At 43.4% G+C, this 12,407-nt stretch overlaps 1 protein-coding gene across 1 annotated transcript in view; it reads right to left on the minus strand.

Moving 5' to 3' along the window:
- The window catches only part of IRAG1 (inositol 1,4,5-triphosphate receptor associated 1), a 95,502-nt gene that overhangs the window by 64,121 nt on the left and 18,974 nt on the right, over positions 1-12,407 (minus strand). The window contains exons 7-9 of the mRNA XM_049781001.1: positions 12,273-12,317; positions 9,571-10,182; positions 6,496-6,574 (exon numbers count right to left, since the gene is read on the minus strand). Of these exons, the coding sequence (XP_049636958.1) occupies positions 6,496-6,574; positions 9,571-10,182; positions 12,273-12,317 (736 nt within the window). The remainder of the gene's footprint in view (positions 1-6,495; positions 6,575-9,570; positions 10,183-12,272; positions 12,318-12,407) is intronic.

The raw sequence follows: 12,407 nt of genomic DNA on the forward strand, positions 1-12,407 counted from the left end.
AGTGGGAGAAACTATTCACCCAATACCCATCAGATAAGGGGCTAATCTCCAAAATATACAAGGCACTGACAGAACTTTACAAGAAAAAAACATCTAACCCCATCAAAAAATGGGGAGAAGAAATGAACAGACACTTTGACAAAGAAGAAATACGCATGGCCAAAAGACACATGAAAAAATGTTCCACATCACTAATCATCAGGGAGATGCAAATCAAAAAAACGATGAGATACCACCTCACACCCCAGAGAATGGCACACATCACAAAGAATGAGAATAAACAGTGTTGGCGGGGATGTGGAGAGAAAGGAACTCTTATCCACTGCTGGTGGGAATGCTGTCTAGTTCAACCTTTATGGAAAGCGATATGGAGATTCCTCCAAAAACTGGAAATCGAGCTCCCATACGATCCAGCTATACCACTCCTAGGAATATACCCTAGGAACACAAAAATACAATACAAAAACCCCTTCCTTACACCTATATTCATTGCAGCTCTATTTACCATAGCAAGACTCTGGAAACAACCAAGATGCCCTTCAACAGACGAATGGCTAAAGAAACTGTGGTACATATACACAATGGAATATTATGCAGCTGTCAGGAGAGATGAAGTCATGAAATTTTCCTATACATGGATGTACATGGAATCTATTATGCTGAGTGAAATAAGTCAGAGAGAGAGAGAAAAACGCAGAATGGTCTCACTCATCTATGGGTTTTAAGAAAAATGAAAGACACCCTTGTAATAATAATTTTCAGACACAAAAGAGAAAAGAGCTGGAAGTTCCAGCTCACCTCAGGAAGCTCACCACAAAGAGTGATGAGTTTAGTTAGAGAAATAACTACATTTTGAACTGTCCTAATAATGAGAATGTATGAGGGAAATGTAGAGCCTGTTTAGGGTACAGGCGGGGGTTGGGGGGGGAGGAGGGAGATTTGGGACTTGGGTGATGGGAATGTTGCACTGGTGATGGGTGGTGTTCCTTTTATGACTGAAACCCAAACACAATCATGTATGTAATCAAGGTGTTTAAATAAAAAAAAAATTAAAAAAAATAATTTAAATAAAAATGATTTAAATAAAAAAAAAAAAGAAAAAAAAAAAGAATTCCATTTGGGGCCGGAGAGATAGCACAGCGGCGTTTGCCTTACAAGCAGCCTACCTAGGACCTAAGGTGGTTGGTTTGAATCTCGGCATCCCATATGGTCCCCTGTGCCTGCCAGGAGCTATTTCTGAGCAGATAAGCCAGGAGTAACCTCTGAGCACCGCCAGGTGTGGCCCAAAAACAAACAAAAAAAAATCCATTTTATAATATCTAAATTTCAACTATAATTATTTAACAATGATTTCAAAGGAAAGATGAATAAGAATGATTATGTTAAAACTGGTTTCTCTAAAATAAAAAATGATATAATAAAAAAGAATTTATGAACCTATAAAAAGGTTAAGATCTAAAGAGTTATATAAACTACCTACAAAACCTGATCTCTTTTCCATATACTCATTTACTATGAATTGAAATTCAGTACAGATTAAAAAAGTTTCAAAACTGTTTCTATGATTTCTAAAAACATGAGATTTGAGGTAAGGAGAACTTTAGGCCTCTGATCCTCACCCAAATATAATAAAGAGCAAGAATCTTTGCCTCAGAAATGAAGAGATAGTAAAGTACTTGTCTTGTAAGTAACAGACTAGAGTTTAATTCCCAGTATCTCATATAGTTCCATGAGCACAGACCAAGAGTAAGCCCTGAGCAACACTGCATATGACCCCAAAACAAAACAAAAAATCCTTGGGGGGCCAGAGCGGTGGCGCAAGCAGTAATGCATCTGCCTCGTCTGTGCTAGCCTAGGACAGACCACGGTTTAATACCCCGCCAAGTGTGTGTGTGTGTGTGTGTGTGTGTGTGTGTGTGTGTGTACACACAAGCCAGGAGCAATTTCTGAGCATAGCCAGGAGTAACCCCTGAGCATCACTAGGTGTGGTCCAAAAACCAAAACCCCCCCAAAAAAAATCCTTGACTCCTGTGTATTGAAAATTAGAAGAAATTGGATGTACAAAATGATTTCTAGTGTGGACATGCTGAAGGAAGGTAACACAGTGTGTGACACTTAGTATGAAATCATGCTAAGTGAATTAAGTCAGATTCAAAATATTGTGTGATCCACCTTCTTTTCTAAGTGCAGATGACTGATTTGGGGTTGTCAAATGTGCAAGGCATATGCTTCCCCTCTGAGCCACTTTCCCAGCCTGATTCCTCTGCTATGAAGGAGATAGAAAAGTTTATGGGCCTGGAATGATAATACAGAGAGTAGGGTAGATTATACCTTGGGCTCAGCTGGCCCAGCTATAATCTTTAACACCTCTGTGGTCCCCCAATTCCTGCCAGGAGTGATTCTCTGAGCACAGAGCCAGAAGTAAGCGCTCAGCAGTGCCAGATGTTGCCCAAAAATATTTTAAAAGGAAGAAGAAAAGCCAAGTTTATAGAGACCAAAAATGTAGAATAATGGTTGTTGGGGGAGTTGATGGCAGGGATGTTGTTCATATACACAGAGCTTCAGTTTAGAGTAAGGAGCAACTTCTAGAGATAAACATTATACTATATTATGAGTGTGCTCACTGTCTGTAAACTGTGGTTGTTTTTATGTTTTGTTTTGTTTTGTATTTGGGCCACACCTGATAGCCCTCAGGGGTTACTCCTGGCTTTTGTGCTCACACATTAATCTTCGCAGGCTCAAGGGATCATATAAGATGCTCGGGATTGAACTCGGGTCAGTCAAGTGCAAGGCAAACACCCTATTCACTGTGCTGCTGCTTGACCTGTGAACCCTATGCTAAGATAGTTAACACATGCAGCCTGAGGAGATGACTCAAAGGGTCAGAGTTCACACTAAGTGCAGGAGTTTGATCCCTGGCACTACATTGTTTCCAAAGCACTACTTGGAGTGACTCCTGAGCAGTGTTTGTTGTGGCATTAAATAAATAAGTAAAAAAAAACAAGAACAGTTATTAACATGGTAATACTAAATTATATATGACAATCGCAATCAAACATACTCCACTCAAAGAGCAGGAAATAATGAAATAGAAAGAATGTAAGAAAAGGAGAAAGACTCAGGAAAAGACTTATCCAGCGCCTAAAGGGAGAGCATGGTCCAGAGAGAGGAGGGGTGTGAGCAGGCAGGGGAAGATAGCATGTAAACCAGTGTAAGACAAGAGAATGAGTGGCTTCACTCAGGAGGGTCTGGAAGTGGGTGGGGCAAGCCTGGCTTATTGTATATACTCAACCCTATGAACTCATGCTCTTTCCTCTTTGCTCACCTCTGAAATTCATGGCTAGTTTTTTATATATCTCTTACAGTGGGGGACCTCACAGCAAACTGTTCAGGGACACCAGAAACCATTGCTGGTAATACTTGGCTAAATGTTCCAGCAGTTTAGTGAGAGAGCCTGAGGATTCAGAGCTTTATAGTGTTGGGGACCACCAGAACAACTCCAATAGTACTCATTGATCTCTAAGGTCATGCCCAGCAGTGGTGCAGGGGTTCAAACTCAGGTCCTTGGGATTCAAGGCAAGTGCTTCTGATAACTGAACTAGCTTCTTGGTCATTATAAAGGCCTCCACAACATGCTTGAGAAGGTGCTGGGGAAATTTAATCCCTTCTTCTTTTTCCTCTATTCATTTAGTTTATATATATATAGTATATATAGTACTAAAGATGGAGCCCAAGTTAGGCAAGCACTTACTGTACTATCTCTCCAGTCCACTCTAACTATATTTTTAAGTTCCTGTCTCAGCGTCCCTGCCACATCTTAGGTGATTTCATTCATTTACTCAACAAATACTTTTGAGGCCAAGTAGAGCCAGGCCCTGTGGTAGTCACTTACAGAGATGCTGACTTCTCCCCTCCCATACTCACATATAAAACCCCCTGTTATTGGTGGGGAGCTTCTCTAGGCATAATAAAAGTAAACCCTGAACAATACATACTGTGCACAGCACTGTTCCAGGTGCTTTCAAGCACTTATTTATTGAATCTTTTTAATCTCCATGACACCCTCTGAGGGAAGTATTATTATGAGCCATATTTTACATAGAAGGCTAAGGACAGTCAGGAACAGTCCAAGATAGCGAGACTCAATTTTTGTTTATTTTTCATTTTGATGGTACCAGTGATTGAATCCAGGGCCTTACAAAATGGAAGATATCCCAAGATCGCGAGCTACAGATGACTGGCTGATAGAATCATGATCTGGCAGTAAGTATCCTGGGACCCATAAAAAAGCCCTAGTCTAACAGAGGGGACCACACATTTTAGCAGCCCCTCAGGGGAAGAGTAGAGGATATGGGAGGCAGGATGGGAGCGGTTGTGGGAAGACAATTCGGTGGTGGGAATTCCCCTGAATCAATGTAAATATGTGCCTGGAATATTACTGTGAATGATATGTAAGCCACTACAATTAAAATAAAAATTATGTTAAAAAAAAAAAAAGAAATACTGGAATCGGCCATTTTTCTAGTTTGTCCCAGTGCGCTTTTTGGAACAAAAATAAACATTTGTGTAAAAAAAAAAAAAAAAAAAAAAAAAAAGCCCTAGTCTAGGGTTTGATCTACGACCTGCACAACAACCATGATCTCTAATTCCAGAGGTCTGGCTGAGACAGTAGCAATTGAATGGGCCTCCTGGTAATATAACGAAAGACGCTATCCCAGGCTCCATCCTAGGATCAGCGCAAGGACCAAGAACACCAACCACAGAAGACGGATTAAAATGACACTAGGGGAACAGAACTTCTAGAACCACAAAGAAAGACTTCACCATAAGTTTCATCCTTGACCTGTGCAGAGACTGGGATCTCTAGATACAGAGACCTGACTTTACCACCCAGGATGGAGCAGAAGTCTCCCATACACCACAAAAGCACCAACGGAAGAGAAAATGAACTAGAAAGGACTCTATAGTTAATACCATGACAATATACTCCAAGGATGGAGAAACCCTGTATCTCTTAGGCCAAGGGAATTCTTTTTCGAATGACCCCAATGTTTACTGTGCCTATGCAGGAGGGGAAAACAATAAAAAAAGAGACAAGTACAAAATAATCTTTTTTTTTTAATTTTATCTAGTTTTTGTCGATTTCTTTGATTTGGTGTGGATATTGAACTGGTTGTACCTATTTTTCTTTCTTTTTTTCTTTCTTTTCTCTTCTTCCATTTTGTGCTCTGTCATGTTTTTTATCTCAAGACCATGGCAAGTATGTGGTGCCTACATTTATTGCTGTAGGGCCCATTGGATATTTTATTCGATACTTCTTTTTATACTGTTGTGGTGTTTCACCTTCTTTTTCCCCTTCATCTCTCGAACCGAGGATGAGAGCCTCTAGAAGGACTCCGCCCATTTTCAGCATATTTGATTTTTACCCCATCTTATTACTTTTCTCTTCTTTAAACAAAATCACATAACTTGAACTATCTAGTCCCACCTCCCAATTAGAGGGGGATACAATGGAGGTACCATGACCAAAAAGTTGTAAGATCACTAACTAGTTAGCTAGGCACAGAGAGGACCACTCATTCTAGCAGCCCCCCTGGGGGGGGGGGGTAGAGGCTATGGGAGGCAGGATGGGAAGGATGGGAACGGGGGTGGAGAGAGGACAATTCGGTGGTGGGAATTCCCCTGACTCAATGTTAATATGTACCTAAAATATTACTGAGAACGATATGTAAGCCACTATGATTAAAATTAAAAAAAGAAAAAATGCAAGATATAAACTACATTATTAAATCATATCCTCAGCCCCTGAATCAGGCCTTACCAACTTCAGTTCATGTTGGGGGCTCCATACATTATGAAGTGTGGATCCCACTAAGGGATTTAGGGAATGCTGACACATGGCTGTATTCCTGTCCCCAGAGTGAGAACCTACTTATGTAGCAGCTCAAGAGAGAAGTGCCAGGGGAGGAAGATGGGAAAAGTAGAGTCTTATTTTCAGAGAACATGTGTGGCCGGGTGTGTGTATAGGACAGGCAGTCACTGGGAGGAAAAGGACTTTGTCACACTTTGTGGCAACAGCAAATTGGAAAGCAAAAGATGACTGTGAGGGCTTGAAAAGGGGAACTGTCCTATTTAGGTGGCTTCCTGGGTGTAAAGGGGAAATGGAAGTGTCAGAAGTTCAGGCCTGGGTCACCCTTCCAGACCCACTAGGTCTGGGCAGCCTCAGCGAGGGCAGGCAGAACTCAGAAAAGGAGACTGACTGGAAGGACACCATTGAAAGATTCTCTGTGTGGGCAAGAAAGAAATGATTTCTATATTCACCTACAGGCACTTACTGAGGATCTGGTCTGTCCAGTCACCTTGGGCAACCAGAGTCAGGAAGCCCATTGTTGATATATTTGCTTCTTTGTCTTGGCCCAGATGAACCTCACACCTGAGAATTCTTCAGCACCCACCACCACCACCACCACCACCACCACCACCACCACCACCTACCTTTTTCCTGCTCAGCTGCTTCACTAAGTTCTGGAAGCTTAAGTCCCACTAAGTTCTGATTTCTCATCAGGATGTGTTCCTTGTTTGGAAAAGAAAAACATATTTCAGATTAGGAGAGCCAGTAGGTCAGGTCTCAGTTCTCCATGAGAGAACCAAGCCTAGATGGGAGACACTAGGGTTTATCTCAAAGGCTTATTGAAATCTGAAGGATCCCAAGGAGAAGTTAAATGGGCTTAAAGCCTCACCATGTGAGACACACTCCAGGAGTTAAGAATGTTTCTTGGCAGGTGAAAAGTAGTATGGGTGGCTTCATTCACATTTCACATGTAGAATAGATATAATGAAAGCAAATCATCTACCAAGACTAAGTCCTAGACTTTGAAGTGGAAGTGGCAACCCCTTATGGCATTTCTTTTCTATCCTACAAGAAAATCCTTATAGTCCCTGTGTCCCAGAGTGAATGAAGAAAAATGTGTTATGAATAGGCCTTGGCCTTGACTAATCTTGAGGTATCTATATAAATAGAGTTCCTCTCTACATGCCTTGTATCCCATCATTACCAGGAAGGAAGAGGCCAGATATTAAATACTTTGAGAACTCCACCTTTTCTGATTTTTCTCCACCATTCCTGAGAGTGGGAGAGGAGATGAGGGTGGGAACTACATCCAAAGACCCATTCATTAACCAAATACTCTGCTGTAGATCCAGCACTATAAAGACAATAACTGGAGGTGTAACAGGGCATGACCAAGACTTTATGTCCAATTGATGAGACATAGTCCCCTTGAAGCCTTGGTGATCCACATGATTTTCTAGAATAAAAATGACTATGTACCAGGTACCAAAGATCTTTTTTATTCTGCCTCATTTACTGAGGTAAATTGATACACTAAAATTATATATACATATATATATTTGTGGGGTTAAAAATAAAAAAGGAGGATGGGGCCGGGTAGGTGGCGCTGGAGGTAAGGTGTCTGCCTTGCAAGCGCTAGCCAAGGAAGGACCGCAGTTCGATCCCCCGGCGTCCCATATGGTCCCCCCAAGCCAGGGGCGATTTCTGAGCACATAGCCAGGAGTAACCCCTGAGCGTCAAACGGGTGTGGCCCAAAAACCAAAAAATAAAAAAAAAATAAAAAAAAATAAAAAAGGAGGAGCCAGAGCAATGGCGCAGCCAGAGCGATGGTAGGGAGCTTGCCTTGCACACGGCTGACCCAAGACAGATGGCAATTTAATCCCCAGCATCCCATTTGGTCCTCCAAGCCAGGAGCAATTTCTGAGTGCATAGTGACCCCTGAGTATCATTCAGTGTGGCCCAAAATAAATTAATAGATAAAAATTTAAAAGGTCCTCAGTGAGTGCTTTTAAATAAGACTGTGAGCCTTAGGATGATGCTGCCAGTAACTCTGTGTCTGGCCCTATGTGGGTTGTAGGGTTAACTCAGCCCTGAGTTCTGGGAACTGAAAGTTGCAATGGTGGATGAGATTACAGACTGCCTTTGATGGTCATGATACCATGCTGGTAGCTGGCTAGAGCTTCCTGTCAGACTGTTCTGATCTGTCTGTGCTCAGTTCAACCCACTGTGCCTTCCTGCTCCCTCAGCTAGCCTCTTGGCCCATCTTATAATTAACCTCTGCAGATAAAGGAGGCCTGAGAACTACTGTCCCCAGCAAGAAGCAGCCACCTCGCTACTATCCTACTAGCCCAGCCAAGTCCAGGAACATGGAGTGTCAGCTGCAGGCATATAGCACAGTCCCTCCACCTGCTCTGAGGTCATCAGCTCCAGAGCAGTACTCCATCTAGAAGTGCCTACCCTCATTGTTGGTGACTTGAGCTGTGCCAAAAGTAAAAGAAAAGAGCCAGCAGAGGGTGCTCTGACCCAAATGTATGTAAAGGTCAGAGGCCCTCTACCTGATTCCTTAGCAGGCCTGCAGCCCACAGCCAATCTGCTCTAAATAACCCGAGGAAGTGAGGGGCTCAGCTGTGAATGAAGTCTCCAGCCTCTCTATGACTGTCTTCTCTGCAGAGAGAAATCTTCAGGAGTGTAGACTTGGGGATAGCCAATGACCCATGAAACTAAATGCTTAGCTGTGAGTCCACCTTTCCAAGAGACTGGTACTGAGATCTGCAGGGACAATACAGCCAGGCCTGTGTGATTCACTGGACCAAGGGGGCCTCCCTGCTGGGAATGGTACCTGTGTTCAATGGAACATCATCAGTCAAGCCCTGACTTCTCTGGAGCCTCTTGAATGGCCTTGGAGAGTATGTCTGTAGGCACAGAACCCAACTCACCAGGTGTCATTCTTCCTTTCCTGTTCCAAGTTCCCAGCTGTGAGGGTGCCAATCTCCACCTGGTAGTCCTTACCTCCCACAGCCTGTGCCCCGTGTATACCATTGGGAAGGAGGGAACTAGGTAGATACTCCTTTGTCCTGTGAACATCTTCTCTCCCTCTCCATAAGACCCCTTTTGCCTTACCTCTGGAAAGCCCTAAAAATCCCCTGAAAATGGTAGGGACTCTTGTACAAGATTTGATAAACAATGACAGTTAGGAGAGGGTGGGCTCACAAAGAATTCTATCATAAAGGTGCACAGCCCCTACTATCACCTTTGTTTTCCAGGATGGATCTGAAGCCCTTGTTAACAGACATCAGGAAAGTTGGAAGGTGTAAGAAAGGGAAAGCGATTCCATCTTCACTGACCCTGCCCTAGTCTTGACAGCCACTCACTGTATCGAGGGTTTCAAGTTTATGAATCACTAACTGGGAGGAGAGGGAAAATACATCCTAGGATTGAGGGCCTCCATGTCCCTCCATTGCCCCTACGTGCCCTTGAAATATGTCTTTGAGTGACAGCTAATACTTCATATTGATCTCTCAAAATGAGTACAAAATGACTGACACTGGCTGGGGCTTATGAAGATACAGCCTGATGAACCTGGTTTCTCAAGGTAGGAAGCTTTGGGCTTAATTCACATCAGACCTTCCCTGCTCAGCCCAGAAAGCTGCAGCCAGGGTGGTAGTAAAGAGGAGGGACCTCAGGGCACACACCTTACCTGGCCAACCCCAGATACCCACCTCGCGGAGCTTGGTTAGCTTCTGCATCCTCACGGGCTGCACTTGTATCTGTAAGTCTTTGAGTCCAGGTGTCTTAGCCAATTTGCTGCTGACTTTACTTGCAAAATGCTTCTCTTCCTCTCCCAGAGGCAGCTTGGCAAGCACCTTCTGTATCCGAGGGCCAGACTCTTCGGGGCTGCTGTCCCAAGATACTCCCCGCTGCAAGGGGGGCCTGGATCCAGGGGACCGAAGCTCAGATTTGGAGCTAACCTTGGATCCTGCTGGCTCTCCAGCTGTCCCTTTTCCCTGAGGGGGGTGGGGAACAGCCCCTCCAGAGCCTTGGTTAGGGCCCCTGGGCAGAGGGTTGCCATCCCTGGCTGTCTTCAGGAGCAGTTTGCCTGACTCACTCTCCACAGGGCCTGATGGGGGGCTGTTCAGGGCCATTTTCCCAAAACTGGTGCCTGAAGGGCTTTTGGCAGTGGCTTCAGGGTGCTGGAGGGGGTCAAAATTTTCCTTTTGTTCTATTGCAATGTCTTTGGACTTCTCAACTGTGGGAGAGCGAGGAGACAGCCTGCCCGGAGACACTTTCCTCTGGTCATTCTGTTGACGGTCAGCTAGCCCTTTGGGAACATGCTGAAAGAGACCAAGTTGAGCTGAGAGTTCAGAGGCAGGCTTCAAAGGAGATGGGGTAACAGTTCTACTGTGGATTCTCTGCCCCCACCAACCCGGACCAAGGAAAACGTTCATGCATCTGACACATATGTGCACCTACTGTAAAGGAATGAAGTGAATGTGGAAGCCTTCTCCCAAGATGGGCCCATAGACAAGCCTCAGCTTTCTAAAACAGATGAGACAATGGATCCTGCCACTCAAAACTTGCTAAGAACTTTCCAAGATCTCAGATCTATGGAGGATAATTGAATAGAAGGCAACTTGAGATTAGTCACAAATTTTGGTTCCCATTCAACTGCATCAGACTCTATCCCTGGTTCTAGGGATTTAGATTTTGTTTGGGGGCCACATCTATTGGTATTCAGGGTTATCCCTGGCTTTATGCTCAGGAATCACTCCTAGCAGGCTCAGAGGAACCTATGGGAATCGAACCCAGGTCAGCTGCATGCACACAAGGCAAATGCCCTACCCACTGTGCTATCGCTCTGGCCCTTAGGGATTCAGATTTATCAATATGTATAAACCCTCTTAAATATTATTTAAATCAGAGCTTGTGTGTGAATGTGTGTAGGTATGTATGGAGGTGTATGTGTGTGAGAGAATTTTTCTGAAAAGCAAATCAACAGCTTTCAACTATATCTGAGAGAATTCCATGATGTAAGAAATTTAAAATCAAGGGGGTGGTGTAATAGGACAGTAGGTATGGCACTTGCCTTGTATTTATGACCACCATACCCCATATGGTCCTCTGAGCATCATCAGGAGTGATCCCTGAGGGCAGAGCTAGGAGTAAACTCTGAGTACTACCAGGTATAACTCAAAACCAAAAATAAACAAAAACTTAAGAATCTATGGATAAGGGGTCTGGGGACAGTTTAATGCAGAGAACCTTACTTAAGGCAAAAGACTATGAGTTTTATCCCCAACACCATGCATATGCTGAATGCAATTCTGGCACAACTATCATTTGATTCCTGGTGTGAAAATAAAGTATATGATCCTTGTACTGCAGCCAAAGTGCATAAATCCCACAAACATGAGTATGGTATCTGGTACATGTATGTTACCAGCCCATGCATATGCTGTCCACACATGTGTTACCTCTATTTCTCCTCTTAAGATGTGTACTTCCATATTTTCTTATTTTAATACTGTATTCTCTCCACCTTTGAAGAAGTCCACACTCTCTCTTGAGTGTTTTACTCTTTCTTTCTCTTCCTCTCCCTCCCCTCCTCAGAATTTCTAAATAAAACCTACTTTAAAAAAAATAAATAAAAGAATCTGGGACCTCTGATAACCAAACAATAGTAAGAGAAAGAAGATAAGGGAAATCATCTCTGACCCAATAAAGCTACTCTTTTATGTACATTTCTAAGAGTTTTATATATAATATATATAATATATATTTAAAAATCAATAGAAGTGATTCGTGTGACAAGGAGAATTTACAGAGAGATCTTTCATCTACAAAGTTCTTCAAGTCTAAAATGTTTATTTCAGTCCCTAAGGAATGCTTTGGGGGGAGCAGGTGAGTTTGTTTTGGGTAGTTGTTTAGTTGCCTGTATATACCAACACTCTTCTCAGGACTCTAATCCAGCCCAGTTCTAATGGAAATTGTGCTCTATACCACCATGAACATCTACATGACCTTTGATTGCTCATCAGCAGAGACAAGGTTTTCCTGGCTGACCTCATAAAGAATCCCAGTACTGTGCTTTAGTCATAAGCAGCTCTAAAAAGAGAGTTCTTTGTTGATCTGTGGTCAGTAGCCAAATTAGTAAGGGAAGGCCAGGGGCAAAACCACCCCTGAATCCTTCTCCTTTCTCCCTCTACCTCAGATGTGTAGTCACAAGAGGGCCAAAGAACCCCTGACTTCTCCAGACTCACCCCTCAAGCCATACACACACACACACACACACACACACACACACACACACACACACACACACACACAAGCGACCTGTGCAGGGCTTAGCCTTAGCTAAGCCTTGGCTTCTAGGAGACTATCTCAGATATTCCAGTCCTCTGAATAGAGAAGAATTCAAACTCACAGACTCGCCCGGGTGAGGCAACAAGACTTCTGCTTCATTCCCCTTCTGTTGAGGAAAAGAAACCCAGGTCAGTCAGCAATGGGAAGTGACTATCTCTACTCTTTAGTATCCTCAAGAAGATACCGATTCACAATG

The sequence above is a fragment of the Suncus etruscus genome, chromosome 9 (genome assembly GCF_024139225.1).
Source record: "Suncus etruscus isolate mSunEtr1 chromosome 9, mSunEtr1.pri.cur, whole genome shotgun sequence".
NCBI lineage: Eukaryota > Metazoa > Chordata > Mammalia > Eulipotyphla > Soricidae > Suncus > Suncus etruscus.